The sequence below is a fragment of the Natrix helvetica genome, assembly GCF_964273705.1.
Source record: "Natrix helvetica genome assembly, chromosome: 1".
In the NCBI taxonomy this organism is placed as follows: Eukaryota; Metazoa; Chordata; class Lepidosauria; order Squamata; family Natricidae; genus Natrix; species Natrix helvetica.
In genome coordinates this window covers 357,540,827-357,557,027 of record NC_138548.1, presented here as the reverse complement: position 1 = coordinate 357,557,027, position 16,201 = coordinate 357,540,827, and the positions used below count along the sequence as shown (strand labels likewise).

Sequence of the window (16,201 nt, the reverse complement as noted above, 5' to 3'; positions counted from 1 at the left end):
AGGTTCGCCATCACTGCCTTAGAAAGTCACAAGTCCTGAGGCAATTGGCAAGCAGATAAGTTACTATTGTTCTGCAAGCACAGCAGAGGCGGAATCATTGCCACCAGTGGCTGCGGTGGTACCGCCAGCACATGGCTAGGCAGGTAGATATGCACTATGGAGCGAGGTGGAGAGAATGCGGCAGGAATGCGAGTGACTTTTGAACTTTCCTGCTGGCTTCTTCATTGACTGGTGGGAAGCCAGCAGGGAAGATTGCAAACTGTGATTCCACAACTATGAGAGGAGGATAGGACAGGACAGGACAGAACAGAATTCTTTATTGGCCAAGTGTGATTGGACACATAAGGAATTTGTCTCCGGTGCGTAAGCTCTCAATGTACATACAAGTAACAAGTGATAAATCATAAAATATGATGCTCATAAATCATAAGGTACAACTCTCAGTGATAGTCAATCATTCAATCAATCAATCAATCGGAATAGAGCTGGAAGGGACCCTAGAGGTCTTCTAGTCCAATCCCCTGCTCAAGCAGACCTTGTAGCATTTCAGAAAAGTGGTTGTCGGATTCTTCTTAAAAAGAAGGTGTGATGAAGCACCCACAGCTTCTGAAGGCAAGTGGTCCACTGGTTAATTGTTCTCACTGTTAGGAAGTTTCTCCTTAATTCCAGACAGCTTCTCTCCTTGATTAGTTTCCATCCATTGTTTCTTGCCCTGCCCTCTGGTGCTTTGGAAAATAAGTTGACCCCTTCCTTTTTGTGGAAGCCTGTGGAATACTGCTATCATGTCAAGCCTTCTTTTCTCTTGACTACCAAACCCAAATCCTGCAACCATTCTTCATACTGTACGTTTTACTCTCCAGGCCTTTAATTACTCTTAGTTGCTCTTCTTTGCATCTTTTCCCCAAAGTCTCAATCTTTTTTTTTTTTTTTGTAATGTGGTGACCAAAACTGGGTGCAGTATTCCAGGTGTGGCCTTACTTAGGCTTAATAAAGCGGCACTAATACTTCATGCAATTTTGATTACCGTATATGCCTCTGTATATACAACCAAATATTGTGTTAGCTTTTTTGGCTGCTGGCTGATACAGACCTACTATGTGATTTGACATCCCAGGGCATAAGAGTGTTGTGAGAATGACTTGTTTAGCAGAGTGAAGGCATGGGGGAATAGGGTGGGGCTGGGGACTGTCCTTGTGTCTAGTTGTTTTGCCGTATGAATGGATTGCCATCAGGTGTCCAGGGGACTCTGTGATGGTTGGAAATTTAAGAACTGGTCATAAATCCCCCTCATTCAGTGCCACAGGGGGTCATTAACCAAGCACTACCTCTCTGTGTTGCCTATTCTAAAATTATCCTAAATGTAGGCACTACTTTCACATCATCACAGCCACAGAATGGCTGGACTGATGTAGGATATAAAATTTAAATTTATACTGAAGTGGGAAGGGAAGCTGAGGAGGACAGATTGGTATTTAGAGTTGCAGAACGCACAAGAGACAGAGTATACAGGTGAAACTCGAAAAATTAGAATATCGTGCAAAAGTTCATTTATTTCAGTAATGCAACTTAAAAGGTGAAACTTACATATGAGATAAGACTCATTACATACAAAGCAAGATAGTTCAAGCCATGATTTGTCATAATTGTGATGATTATGGCGTACAGCTCATGAAAACCCCAAATCCACCATCTCAGAAAATTAGAATATTACATGCAATCAATAAAACAAGGATTGTACATAGAACAATATCGGATCTCTGAAAAGTATAAGCATGCATATGTACTCAGTACTTGGTTTGGGCCCCTTTTGCAGCAATTACTGCCTCAATGCGGCGTGGCATGGAAGCTATCAGCCTGTGGCACTGCTGAGGTGTTATGTAAGACCAGGATGCTTCAATAGTGGCCTTCAGCTCTTCTGCATTGTTCGGTCTCATGTCTCTCATCTTTCTCTTGGCAATGCCCCATAGATTCTCTATGGGGTTCAGGTCAGAAGAGTTTGCTGGCCAATCAAGCACAGTAATCCCACGGTCATTTAACCAGGTTTTGGTGCTTTTGGCAGTGTGGGCAGCTGGAAAATGAAGTCAGCATCCCCATAAAGCTTGTCTGCAGAAGAAAGCATGAAGTGCTCCAAAATCTCCTGGTAGACGGTTGCGTTGACCCTGGTCTTAATGAAGCACAGTGGTCCAAAGTCCTCTTTTCTGATGAGAGCAACTTTTGCATCTCATTTGGAAACCAAGGACCCAGAGTATGGAGGAAGAATGGAGAGGCCAATCAAACACAGTAATCCCACGGTCATTGAACCAGTTTTTGGTGCTTTTGGCAAAAGTTGTTATCATAAGTTGCATTACTGAAATAAATGAACTTTTGCACGATATTCTAATTTTTCGAGTTTCACCTGTAAGTAGGTTAACAATTGTAGTGCTTTAAAAACCTACTATATGTGTGGAGACCTTACATCTGAGCAAGAGTTACCTTTTTATTATTAAATTTATTTATTAATAAACATTTGCTGCTCATCCCACAGTTTGAAGTGAGTCTGAGCATCTCGCCCTACCCTCATGTTCATAGCAATGCCGCCACGACCCATTTTTTCATTGTCAAAATTCTTCTTCTTACACAATGCATTTTTTAAACAGGAAACATTTTCCACATTTTTTCCTCACCTCGTCACCATCAAGGGGGATGACAACAAATACATCGGCAATATGGTGCTGCTATCACCCAGCAGTGGTCAAAGGCGCCTCCAAGAAAAGGAGATCACAACGGGAGTTGCTAATAAATCTGGAGATCTTGTGATCAAAGCCACGACCTCTATTCTCCTCAACTCAATATTCCTACAGCTCTTCTCCACCAGGCTCATCTGCAAGGCAGCATTTGAAATGTTACACTGCTTTTTTTCACTGGGCCTCGAGCCTGCTCCCCCACAAGCCCGTCACCAATCTGACACTTAAATTTGCAAGATCGCATGGAAGCAGCCCTCATTTTCAGGGCACCTACAATTCATTAATGCGGTCTGCAGTGTTAAGGTAGAGATAAAATGCCGTTTCTCCCTCTCCCGCATGACAACGACTCAGAAGCAGCCGCCATTTTGGCCCTGAGGCAGTTGTGGCAAAATGGCTGCCGCTTCCACAAGTCCACCTCAGGGCCCAGGGATGAATAATAGGCAGGCTGAAAATAACGGCTGCTTCCATGACACAGTCATGCAGTCCTACCAGTGGTGGGTTTCAAATTTTTTTAGAACCTCTTCGGTAGGTGTGGCCTGTTTTGTGGGAGTGGCTTGCCGGCCATGTGACCGGGTGGGAGTGGCTTGCCAGCCATGTGACCTGGTGGGAGTGGTCAACTTGTAAAATGTGAAACTCACTTAACAACGCTCTTGCTTAGCAACCAAAATGTTGGCTCAGAAACTCCGGCATTTGAAGCACGCAAGTCTCAAAGCTGTCAAGTTACAAGACCCTTGCACCCCTAACCCTTTAGGGAAAAAACCCTCAGGGGTGTTCAAACTTGGCAGCTTTAAGACTTGTGGACTTCAACTCCCAGAATTCCTCCTCTCGCTCTTCATCTTGATGATGTGTAGACGGGTGGGGGGGAGGGAGCTGGAACCGGTTCTAAACGGCACGGTATATTTGTGGAACCTCTTCTATAGAAGAGGTTAGACCTGGCAGGAACCCACCCCTGAGTCCTACCCTCTTTCCCCAACATAAGGTTCAAAGATCTTCAAAAGATTCAGAGGAGGCGACTATGATGCCTGGTGGGTCAGACTTAGACATATGGACCACTACAGGGACCCTGTTTTAGGGAGGAAAAGCCTAAGACAGTGATGCAGAACCTTTTAGAGACTGAGTGCCCAACCTGCAACTCACCTATTTATCGTAAAGTGCTGATGGGCTGGCTGCTAAAGCAAGGTCATGGCACACACTTGAAAGTAAATCAGGAAGACTGTAATTGGGATGTGTGGGTCTGTCTGTCTGTCTCACAAGAACAAAGAATGCCTATCAACAGGAAATGTGCACGTGTAAAGCTTGCAGCAATTACAGGTAGTTAGAAAGTTGATAAAAAATAACAAGGATTAGACAACTTGCAGACTTCAGCTAAAAGTTAGCAATGGAGACGGTCTTCAGCAAATGAAATGTCTATTAGATAATGACAATAGAACTAAAAGAAAGAGAAGAATCGGACTTCTATAAAGTATGGAATAAAATGTACAAGTGGCTAGAAAGCAGAAGCCAAGACAGAAAATAGAGAATACAAATATATGGATATAAATAATGAATACTATTATAAGTGCTAATACTATGTCTGTTAAATCATAGGACAAGGTCATAGTGAGAGGAAGGCAATGCAGAAGGGAGAATTATAAAAGCTAAGAAGGAAAGTCGATAGAGAAAGCTGTAAAATTATTGTATATTGTTATGTATGTTCTGTGTTTCGTTTTGTCTCGTTGTCTTTTTTTTCTTTGCTGTGTCTTCCCTATTGTTTTTAAAGATCAAAACATTTAATAAAAATTATTTTTTAAAAAATAGATAACTCCTGGAGCATTCATTAGCTAAGGCTTAGGAATGGGACAGCTACAGACCAATAGAACAAATTGTAGAATTATTGCTAAAATGTTTATTACAAGATATTTCTTATTATTTCTCCTTTTAGTGAAAATGTATAAAGCTTTCTTAATCCTTTGTTCTTGGTTCTTGGCCTTTTGACCAGGAATCCTTTTCCTTGGAGTACTCCAATAAAAAGCAATCAGAAAACCTGCACTTCGTGTCTGGCATCCATCATTGGCTTCGGCACCAGGCTCAGACCCGAATTGGGGACAACAGTGCCAACATGGCAATTTAACGTGAAGGATGAGATTTTACTACCTAAAATAATGATAAACAATGCAGAGTTCAGCTAATTGTTCTAAAGAAAACATGATAAATGCACTTTTATGTCTCTTCATTTTTTCCCTGCTTTTGAAATATGTTTAGCAACAATAAAAAAATTTTTTTTGTAATATCATTTCTCTTTCCCTCCCCCCTCTTTCTCTCTCGCTCTTTCCCTCCCTCTGTTTCTCTCTCCCCGCCTGCGGGGAGGGGGAGGGGGAAGGAACCTCTGAACTGGTGCTAGGTGGTGGGAATGACGTCCGAAGGCCGATGAGCCCAGGAGCAGCGCGCCCATGCTCAGCTGGCTGGCGGGGAGGTGGGGCATGCCAACACAGGCAACTCTGCAGGAAAAGCAACTTCTTGTTTTGGCCGAGCCGACGCAGAGTTGTATTATGGCTCGGTATCAACATGGGCTTCAGGAGGACAGGACCGACTCCCCCATTGTGAAGCGTGAGAGTGAAAAAAAAAGTTCACTCCATCAAGAGTAAGGTTCTACATTTAGGCAACAAAAATGGAATGCACAGGTACAGTATAGGTGGTACCTTGCTCAGTAGTAGTAACTGTGAAAGGGATCTTGGAGTCCTAGTGGACAACCATTTAAATATGAGCCAGCAGAGTGCAGCAGCTGCCAAAAAAGCCAACACAGTCCTAGGCTGCATCAACAGAGGGATAGAATTAAGATCACGTGAAGTGTTAATACCACTTTATAATGCCTTGGTAAGGCCTCACTTGGAATACTGCATTCAGTTCTGGTCGCCACGATGTAAAAAAGATGTGGAGACTCTAGAAAGAGTGCAGAGAAGAGCAACAAAGACTGGAGACTAAAACATATGAAGAACGGTTGCAGGAACTGGGTATGTCTAGTTTAATGAAAAGAAGGACTAGGGGAGACATGATAGCAGTGTTCCAATATCTCAGGGGTTGCCACAAAGAAGAGGGACTCAAACTATTTTCCAAGGCACCTGCGGGTAGAACAAGAAGCAATGGGTGGAAACTAATCAAGGAGAGAAGGAACTTAGAACTGAGGAGAAATTTCCTGACAGTTAGAACAATTAATCAGTGGAACAGAAGTTGCCTCCAGAAGTTGTGAATGCCCCAACACTGGAAGTCTTTAAGAAGATGTTGGATCGCTATTTGTCTGAAACCGTATAGGGTTTCCTGCCTAGGCAGGGGGTTGGACTAGAAGACCTCCAAGGTCCCTTCCAAGTCTACTATTGTATTGTATTGTATTGTATTGTATTGTATTGTATTGTATTGTATTGTATTGTATTGTATTGTATATAATTCCAACTTTTTCTTTTGCAAGAAGTTGGAATTGATTGAGTGAAACACAGTGGAGAAACATAATTGGATCTGGGGTAGGACGACGGCACAAATGTCCACAGAGAAAGCCCTGTGTGCCATAGATTCGCCATCACGAGCCTAAGAGATGGGTTATGGGAGGCCTTTGGAAGGAAAGCCTGGGCCTGCGCTAGGCCTCTATGACTTTCCCCCAACCCTGAGGTGGGGGGGGGGGGAAATTAAGCAAAGCAGTCTTGCTTAACGGTCATTGCAAGGTATAACCGTAATTGGTAGGCTCCATGACAGTTATATCTCAAGGACTACCTGTACATTGGCTTGGAAATTCTAAGGTTTAAAATCTGGAGTCCATCAAGATGCATGACCGAAGGGTATAAGCTACAGTCATTTGCAGGTGACCTGATATTATTTTAGAAGAACCGCAAGAATCTGGACCCAAGTTAATAAAAACGTTAGCAGAGTATGGTAAAGTTGCAGAACTGAAAATGAATAAAGAGAAAACTAAAATACTAGTTTAAAATGTTACAGAGAAACAAACAAAAAAATAGTTGGTGGAGAAGATAGATATTCAGATAGCTAAGTAAGTTAAACACTTAGGAATTCAGCTAACAGCAAAATGTGCAACTATGAAAGAAAACTATATGAAACTGTTAACAGCAAATCAAATTAGACTTGAAGAAATGAAAAGAACTGCAGCTATTGTGGCAGGGAAGGATAGCCACAATAAAAACGAACATCTTGCCAAGACTGTTGTTCTTATTTCAAACAATCCCAATAAAATTTTTAAAAAAAATTTCTTTGAAGAACAAAATAAAATGATATTAAAATATATTTAGCAAGGGAAAAAAGCAAGAATAAGATTGAAACTGATACAAGATACTAAATTTAAAGGGGGCTTTGGGTGGCCAGTTTGGGAGCTATGTTACCAGGCCTCTCTGCACTTGATTGGGTGAAAGAATGGGTAAATCTGAGACTTAAATCTGAGACATTACCATATTCTTCGGAGCATAAGACACACCTTATTCCCTCAAACAAGAGGCTGAAAATCTGGCTGCGTCTTATACCCTGAATACAGCATTTTTTGCCTCCCAAAACCCTGACCCCTTCACTAAAATGGCCGTGCATAGCCTTTAGGAGCCTTGCAGAGTGCTCCTGGGGGCTGGGGAGGGCACAAATGAGCGAAAAATGGGCCATTTATATGCGTCTTATACTCTGAAAAATACAGTAACTTTGGAAGGACATGATCTCCAACTGGCTGGCTTGGTTTTGGAAAAATAACATTTATGGATACTTTCAAAGACATGTTGTTAGAAATGGACTATTGTTAGTATGAGAGAAAATTAAAGAGAGACATTACATGAAAATACCAGTCTGGCTCTCCACTATGGAGGTACTGATACATCCGAATGTGATTAATATGGAAAACAATTGTAAGGTGTAAGGACATTTTAAATGATAAAGGGGAACTTAAATCTAAACAAGAACGGAGTAATCAAGGGATTGATTTAGCGTGGTGGCCACATGTGCAAATACAATCAAGATATGAGAAAGATGCAAGAATGTATGATTTCTATAAAGAACCAACAGAACTAGACCAGATATTACTAGGGGCCGATGAAAATGTGCTGAGATGGATAGATTGACTTAAGATAAAAGAAAAGGAAGAAACGTGGATTCATTTTACCAATGATTAACTAACAGAAACAGTTTAGAAGCTAAACAGAATTTTAAAAGTTATTAAAAATACATATTGAAAATTTTGCAAGATAGGTAAACTAATTGTATTATTACTCTGTGATTAATATTGATATGTTTATGAAGATTACTAGTACGATTATGGTTGTTGTATCTTTACTTAAAATTAATTGTGCTCAGACAACACGCTGTTAAGATAGACATGGATTTTTTTTAATGTTTTTAAAAGAAAAATGTACCAATAAAACATATATTAAAAAAAAAATGGAACTTTCCCCATAATCTGGACCAGGGTGTCAAACTCAAGGTACGTTGGCGGATCCAGCCTTCAAGGTGATTAGATCTGGCCGGTGGGTCTGCCCTGGAAACATCAAAGGGCCAGCCAGTGGCACCTTGGTCTGGCCCAGGCCGACTGGGCGCTGATCTGCCACCCAGTAGCAGCCATTAAGATTGGACTGCGGCCAGCTTTAGATATGTCCTCCTAACACTTGGTCACCAGCAGCCCTGCAGCCCTTTCGCCATCCTATTGTCCCCTCCTCCTGACTTCTCCTGGTTGTCTCCCATCCTATTGCTGAGGATGCTTTGGTTACAAAACTGGGGCTCCTTGCATGGAGATGGAGTGGGCCTCCCTCTGACTCACACACTTTGCCCTTCTACATACACCATGAGCAACGTGCCCAAGGAGAGCAAGCACATCAGCCGCCGTCTTGAAGAGAAGGTAAGCGCAGCCGGGCACCTCGGCGAGGAACAGAGGCTGTGCTGTGAAGTCCCAGTGCTTGAGGGCCAGGCTGGGCGCTTGCACTCCCAGGGCTCTGGGCAGCCTGCACTGCTGTCCAAGGATCCTTTGGTGGCCTGAGGGGGACGGCGAGAACAAGGGTTTGGCCCTCACACAGGTCTCGCCTTCCTCTGCTGGAGACAATGGATCCACCCAGACGTACCTGGGCCACCACAGGCACCCCCTGACGCAAGCAATGTCGAGGTGGTCACATGATATTACCCTGGCCACCGTCGCTTTGGCCACCCCTGAGGTCAACCACAACCCTGATGGGGCCCTCAATGAAACTGAGTTTGACACCCCTGATCAAGACACTCCTATGGTTTCTTTCCTGTGTGAGTGTTCTGGTGTTTCACCAGGTTCGAATGGTAACGGAAACTTTTCCCACAATCTGGACACTCAAATGGTTTCTCTCCTGTGTGTGTCCTCTGGTGCATCAGCAGGCTGGAATTGAGACTGAAGTTTTTCCCACAATCGGGACATTCAAAAGGTTTTTCTCCTGTGTGAGTCCTCTGGTGATACATCAAGGAGGATTTCTGACTGAAATGTTTCCCACAATCAGGACATTCAAAGGGTTTCTCTCCTGTATGAGTCCTCAGGTGATTCACGAGGTTGGAATTCTGACTGAAACATTTCACACACTCTGGACACTGGTACGGTTTCTCCCCCGTGTGAATCCTCTGGTGGTTCACCAGGTTAAAATGGTAACGGAAACATTTCCCACAATCTGGACACTCGAATGGTTTCTCTCCTGTGTGAGTCCTCTGGTGTATCAGCAGGCTGGAATTGAGACTGAAGCTTTTCCCACAAACAGGACATTCATAGGGTTTCTCTCCTGTGTGAGTCCTCTGGTGTTTCACCAGGTTGGAATTCTCACTGAAACATTTCTCACAATCAGGACATTGAAAAGGTTTCTCTCCTGTGTGAGTCCTCTGGTGGTTCACCAGGTGGGAATGCTGAATGAAACGCTTCCCACAGTCAGGGCATTCAAAGCATTTCTCTCCTGTGTGAGTCCTCTGGTGTATCACCAGGCTGAAATTGAGACTGAAGCTTTTCCCACAATCAGGACATTCATAGGGTTTCTCTCCTGTGTGTGTCTTCTGGTGTCTTATTAAGTGGAAATTATGACTGAAGCTTTTCCCACATTCAGGACATTCAAAGGGTTTCTCTCCTGTGTGAGTCCTCTGGTGTTTCACTAGGTCAGAATGGTAACTGAAACATTTACCACACTCTAGACACTCATATGGTTTTTCTCCTGTGTGAGTCTTCTGGTGTTTCATCAGATCAGAACGGTAACTGAAAGTTTTCCCACAATCAGGACATTCATAGGGTTTCTCTCCTGTGTGTGTCCTCTGGTGTCTTATTAAGTGGGAATTCTGACTGAAGCTTTTCCCACATTCCGGACATTCAAAGGGTTTCTCTCCTGTGTGAGTCCTCTGGTGTTTCACCAGGTCAGAATGGTAACTGAAAGTTTTCCCACAATCAGGACATTCAAAGGGTTTCTCTCCTGTGTGAGTCCTCTGGTGTATCACTAGGTGGGAATTTACAGTGAAACTTTTCCCACAATCTGGACACTCATATGGTTTCTCCCCGGTGTGAGTCCTCTGATGTATCACAAAGTTGCCACGCTTGCGAAAGCATTTACCACATTGGGAGCAGTTGTAGGGCATCTCTCCTATGTGGATCCTATGTGTGTTTATATTGGCATCATCTTTTGTCTGTAAGAATCAAATGGAAGTGTAAGTTTTATTGCTTATTAAACGGTTGCAGAAGATTTGAAAAAAAAAGTAGCACAGGTAATCCTTGAGGTACGACAGGCCGTTCAACGAATGTTCGAAGTTATAACTGCCACTAATTTTATGCAGGTGGCGCTAAAAAAATATCTTAGTGGTTTACCCTGGCTGGGGAAGAGAGGATTGCCACGGAAACAAAAGAGATTGGATTTCTTCTTTGCTCTATCAGGGCTAGTTTTACGCTAGTCTTACACTGGTAGAGCAAAGAATAAATGCCAACTCTTTTGTGTTCATGCCAATCCTTTACTCCCCAACCAGTGTAAACCTCTATCATGTTTTCTTAGCGTGGCCAGCATAAAACTAGCACCAGCGGAGCAAAGAAGAAGTCATTGTAGTTTATGCTGGCTGGGCAAAAGGATTGCCATGGAAACAAAAGAGATTAGATTTCTTCTTCTTGATTGTGTCACATGGCCCACCGAGGGAGCGGCCTTCTCTACTCTGATTTCCTGAGCTCATCAAAATGTAAGTAAGCGAATGGTGATGGGGTAAAGTATGGAGGAGACCCATAGGGCTTTGGGGAAACCAAGGGGCAGGAGGCAGAGCATGGGATATCCTAGAGCCGGGATGGAGAACCTATGGCACGCGTGGCACAAGTGGCACGCGGAGCCATTTGTCAGGGCACGCGAGCCATTGCCCTGTCAGCTGGCCAGCGCGCATGTGTGCACTGGCCAGCTGATTTCGGCCTTTTGAGGCTGTTTTTTGCCCTCCGGAGGCTTCCTTGAAGGTTCCGGAGTGCGAAAAATCGGCCCTACGGCCAAACTGGAATTTCAGGAATAGGCTTCCGGTTTCTCATAGGGGGCTTAAACTGATGAAATGATGCCTAAACCTCTGCAACATTTGAAGCAGCCATTTTGCCCATGGAAGTCCTCGCCTCCAATTAAGGGCAGAAAATAATGCCCAGAATACCTCTGATGTCCCAATGCAAGTAGTCCCCACTTACTGACTGCAACTGGGACTGGCATCTGTGTCACTAAGCAGCCCGATCATTAAGCATGATGTCACACGAGTGTGCCAACTTACACCTCTTCCTCTACAATTATAGATGTAAGCATACGGAGGATGAATCTACAGATCTACACAGGTAAATATGTGGAAAAATCCATGTTTTCAGCCTGAAAAAAATGTCCCAAGATGGTTAAAGTCAAACCTTCTGAGCTAACTTTAGAGATGTGGGGGCTTTAACTAATGAAATGATGCCTAAAACCTCTGCCAGATTTGAAGCACCACTTATACCCATGGAAGTCCTCAGCTGCAAATAAGGGCAGGAAATAATGTCCTACTGTCCACAATCCCTCGGGTGACCTCCCCATTCAAGTAGTCCTCACATTTGGGACTGGCATCTGTGTCACTAAGCAGCCTGATCAGGAAGCATGATGTCACATGACAGGGCCAACTTACATCAGTCCCTCTGCAGATGTTAAGCGAATCCCTGTGGGCTGTTAAAGACAATTTCACGTGACTGTCACTTGCAATTTCCTGCCGGCATCCCCACTGACTTTGCCTATGCGAAACTAGCTGGGAAGGTTCCAAACGGGGATCGTGATGGTGGGATGCTGCGACCAACATAAATGTACACCGGTTGGCAGCCCCCGAACCAAACAGGCCAACTTGCTCCCGGATTCTCCTCCGACTTATCCTCAACTCACCTTCCAGCTGATGCTTCAACTTTTGGAAGAGCGCAACAGCCTCTCTACACACCCTCTTCCACCCATGAATCATCCGGTAGAGGAAGTTCCTCTGTGCTTCTCTTCTGCCTCAATTCTTTCTAGCAATATAGTACTTGATGATTTTAACTCCTTTATGACCAACCACAGATGCCGCTACTGTGTTGACGGCTTTGTAGGCACAGAAGTTTCCCATCTGACCGCCACCTCCTGATAGGAGGCGGAAAAAACACCCTTGCCCCGTCTCTGCCTAAGGACCTTTGCAAGATGTTGTCACAGATTAAATCTATCAAGTTGTTTTAGACTCCTAGCAACTAACCTACCTTTGCAACAGAGCCAAGTAAAATAGTGAAATGGGGAGTTACTTAACTTCTGAAGATTAGCTACATGCTGAGACCTAAATGCTTCTGAAGTTCTTACAGAATTACAGAGTAAGAGTTCCAAGCAGGAGACCCTATGCCATTCTGGACAAACAGCTGGTCCAGTCTCCTCTTTTTAAAAAAAAAAACATTGTTGAAGCACCCACAAGTTGTGGAGGCAAAGCTGTTCCACTGATTGGTTTCACCGACAGGGACTGTCTCAATTCTAGGATGGATTTTTTAAAACAATAATTCTCCCTCTGTTACTTTTTGTCCTACTTTCAGGCAGTTTGGAGAATAGGTCGCCCCCCTCTTTTCTGTGTCAACCCTTCAATTATTGAAAGACTGTTATCACGTCACCCTTAGCCATTCTCTGCATTAAATCACACATACCCAGTTCCTGAAACTGCTCATCGGATATTTTAGCCTCCAGTCCAGTCCCCTATATATCTTTGTTGCTCTTTTCTGCCCACTTTTTCCACTGTCTCAAAATCTTTTTTTTTTTTTTTACTAAAACTGGATGCAATACACTGTTGGAAGAAATGTCCTTCTGGGTTCAGTTCCGAGTGGGGAAAAATGGTGGACAGGATCACATGGCTTGAGTTCCTGAACAGAAAAGGGGGATCACACATGCTTCCAGAAGAAGGAGAAAAGAGACAGAAATGATGAAAGTCTCTGGTTTTATGCCCTCTCTGGGCTTTGAACCTGAGCTTGTCTTCTGATTGGTTGTCAGACTCCCATGGGGCCATGCAGGGGCAACTCTCTAGGCTGTGTTTTGAGTCCAAGTTTGGTTGAGCATTGCTTCTTCCCAGGTGCCCAGATGGCTAAAGGGCTAATACTATCATGCCTTAACCCCATCACCCTGGAGCTGAAGGAGGATCTTTGTTATGTAGAATAGTATCGGTACATAACATTACAATCGGTAGTAAAAAAAAACCTGAATCCCATCACTGCTGACAAGGTTTGGGGATTGTGCATTCACACATAAACCAAGGATTGTTGTGCATCACCCTTAAAGGCAGCTAACAGGAAGATTACACACTCCAGAAGGCTACACTTGGAATACTGCATCCAGTTTTGGTCGCCACGATGTAAAAAAGATGTGGAGACTCTAGAAAGAGTGCAGAGAAGAGCAACAAAAATGATGAGGGGACTGGAGGCTAAAACATATGAAGAACGGTTGCAAGAACTGGGTATGTCTAGCTCAATGGAAAGAAGGACTAGGGGAGACATGATAGCAGTGTTCCAATATCTCAGGGGTTGCCACAAAGAAGAGGGAGTCAAACTATTCTCCAAGGCACCTGAGGGTAGAACAAGAAGCAATGGGTGGGAACTAATCAAGGAGAGAAGCAACTTAGAACTGAGGAGAAATTTCCTGACAGTTAGAAGAATTAATGAGTGGAACAGCTTGCCTCCAGAAGTTGTGAATGCCCCAACACTGGAAGTCTTTAAGAAGATGTTGTATTGTAAATCTGAAGAAATTGAAAGCTTTATAGTTGGCATCTGTGGAATTTGGCAAACATTTGCTTATACTGGTTAAAGGGGGGGGGGGGGAATGCCTACAAAGATGGAGTTTTTTTTTCTGGCCGCTACAACCCAGAAATACTGTTTTTTAACACGTGATTTTCACAGAGGGGGAAAAATTCCTGCGTAGGATGTCTTCAATAGATCAGTGGAAAAGAAAACCAGTCTCCTAAATCTTGAAATCAACAGGGATCCATCCACACCAATCAAAAAGCTAAAGGCACGCCTGGGTACCGGATCCTCTTCCCACCTTTGGTCTGTGAACATAATTGGCAAAATGCAACATTTTTTTCATATTACAGGTATCCACTTATGATCATCATCGAGCCCATAATTTCGGGCGTAAGTCATCATGGTTGTAAAGCAAGTTATCACATAGCCAGAGCTGATGTTATGACTTCTGTGGCAGTCATTAAGTAGGTAAATCTGTCAGGGAGGGACCGAAGGCATGGTATAGAGGAGGCCTTTGGAAGCCAAGCCTGGCCCTGCGTCCCTCCTCCAAGAGTTTCCCCCAAACCTAAGGTAGCCAGTGTTCCGCTTCATAACTCACACATTCAGGTAACTACATCAATAAGAGCAAGGGGTAAGGTTAATTAAGCAAAGCAGGATCTCAACCGTCACTGGCAGCCCCCATTACAGTTGTATCTCAAGAACTACTTGTATGCTGGAACTCTGTGGCTCAAAATCCAGAGGACACCATGGTGGAAGGCTAAAGTGTGGAAATTCCATGCTCTATGTACAAAAACGCCACCTTGCAGTAATTTCACAGGTTCTGCAAAAGGAAATATCTAGAAAAATCTGCTGATAAGCAGAAACAGGTAGGTAGCTTTTAACAGCCTCCCATTTTCCATTTCTCCACCAACTCCTGAGATGTGTTGACTAAAAAGAATCAGGGCAGAATTCTGGCCATCCATCTCCCAATAGGAGATCATAAATGAAATTCAAGTAATGCATTTCTTATGTAATGCCTTTGAAAGTATTGATGTGATGTGCTTCTCCCATACCAAAGAAATGCATGTCGCCCTATTTGAATATCGTGATCTTCCAGTAGTAATAATCTCCTATTCCTTAGAGCTATCCACTCTTTTATTCATGTAAATACAGCAGCTTGATGGTACAATTCCCAGTCGGGCAGACCAAACCATCCTTTCTCTTTCGATTCTTGCAATAATTTCAATTTAATTCTCGGTTTCTTTCCTTGCCATATAAACGTCAACATTGTTTTTGTTAAGGTCTTCAAAATATTTCTTCTCTAATTTTAGGGGTATGTTTTGAAATAAAAAGAGTATCTTTGGCAGAATGCTCATTTTTATTGCAGCTATTTCGCCCATTAAGGAAAGTTGCAGATTCTTCCATCTCTCCATGTCCGATTTACCGTATCTTTCAGAGTATAAGATGCACCTTTTTCCCGCCAAAAAGAGGGTGAAAATCTGGGCCTCCCGAAACCCCACCCCACACATCCCGTTTTTAACAAACGGGGGGTTTGGGTGGCCTGCAAAGTGTTCCTGGGGGCTGGGGAAAGCAAAAATGGGCCTCTCAAACTCTCTGCATGCCCCCCCCTTTTTTTTTACAAAAGACGCCCCGGGGCGTGCAAAGGGTTTGGGAGGTCTCCTAGGGGTCGGGGAAGGCAAGTTTTTTTTAAAAATTTACCTATTCAAAATCTTAGTGCGTCTTATATTCCGGTGTGTCTTATAGTTTGAAAAATACAGTAATTTGATTTGTTAGGTTTGTATAGTTGTCCTCTTTAATTGTTATACACCTTGCCATTAAATAAATCCCTAGATATTTCACCTTTTTCACTATCTGAATGTTCATTCCCTTTGTTAGTTCATCCATCTGTTTATTTGTCATATTTTTGACTATCATTTTAGTTTTATCCTTGCTTATTTTTAGTCCGGTTACTTCTCCGTATTCCTTCAATTTATGTATAAGTCTCGGGCCTGATTTTAGTAGTTCCTCTAAAATAAAAACTAGGTTGTCCGCAAATGCTTGTAATTTATATTTTTCTCTTTTAATTTCCAGTCCTTTGATTTACTCGTCTTGCCGAATATTCCTACTTAGTACTTTCAATGTTCGAATAAACAAAAGTGGAGGTATCGGGCAGCCTTGCCTTGTGCCTTGGCAAAAACTCTGGGAAATAAATCGGAAATTGACATTAGCCACATCATACAAAGAGAATCTTTATAAAATGTTCAACCGGTGGCATCTCCGCCATGGCAACATTGGCTAAAAT

At 43.2% G+C, this 16,201-nt stretch overlaps 1 protein-coding gene across 1 annotated transcript; it reads right to left on the bottom strand.

The window, feature by feature from the left end:
- Positions 1–7,422: 7,422 nt before the first annotated feature.
- Positions 7,423–12,244, bottom strand: LOC309385463 (uncharacterized protein). Its single transcript, XM_081939965.1, has 2 exons — positions 12,068–12,244; positions 7,423–10,346 (listed from the first exon to the last, which is right to left on the bottom strand). Exon 2 carries the CDS (start codon positions 10,296–10,298, stop codon positions 8,946–8,948), a length of 1,353 nt encoding a protein of 450 aa, XP_081796091.1. The 5' UTR covers positions 10,299–10,346; positions 12,068–12,244; the 3' UTR covers positions 7,423–8,945.
- Positions 12,245–16,201: the final 3,957 nt, after the last annotated feature.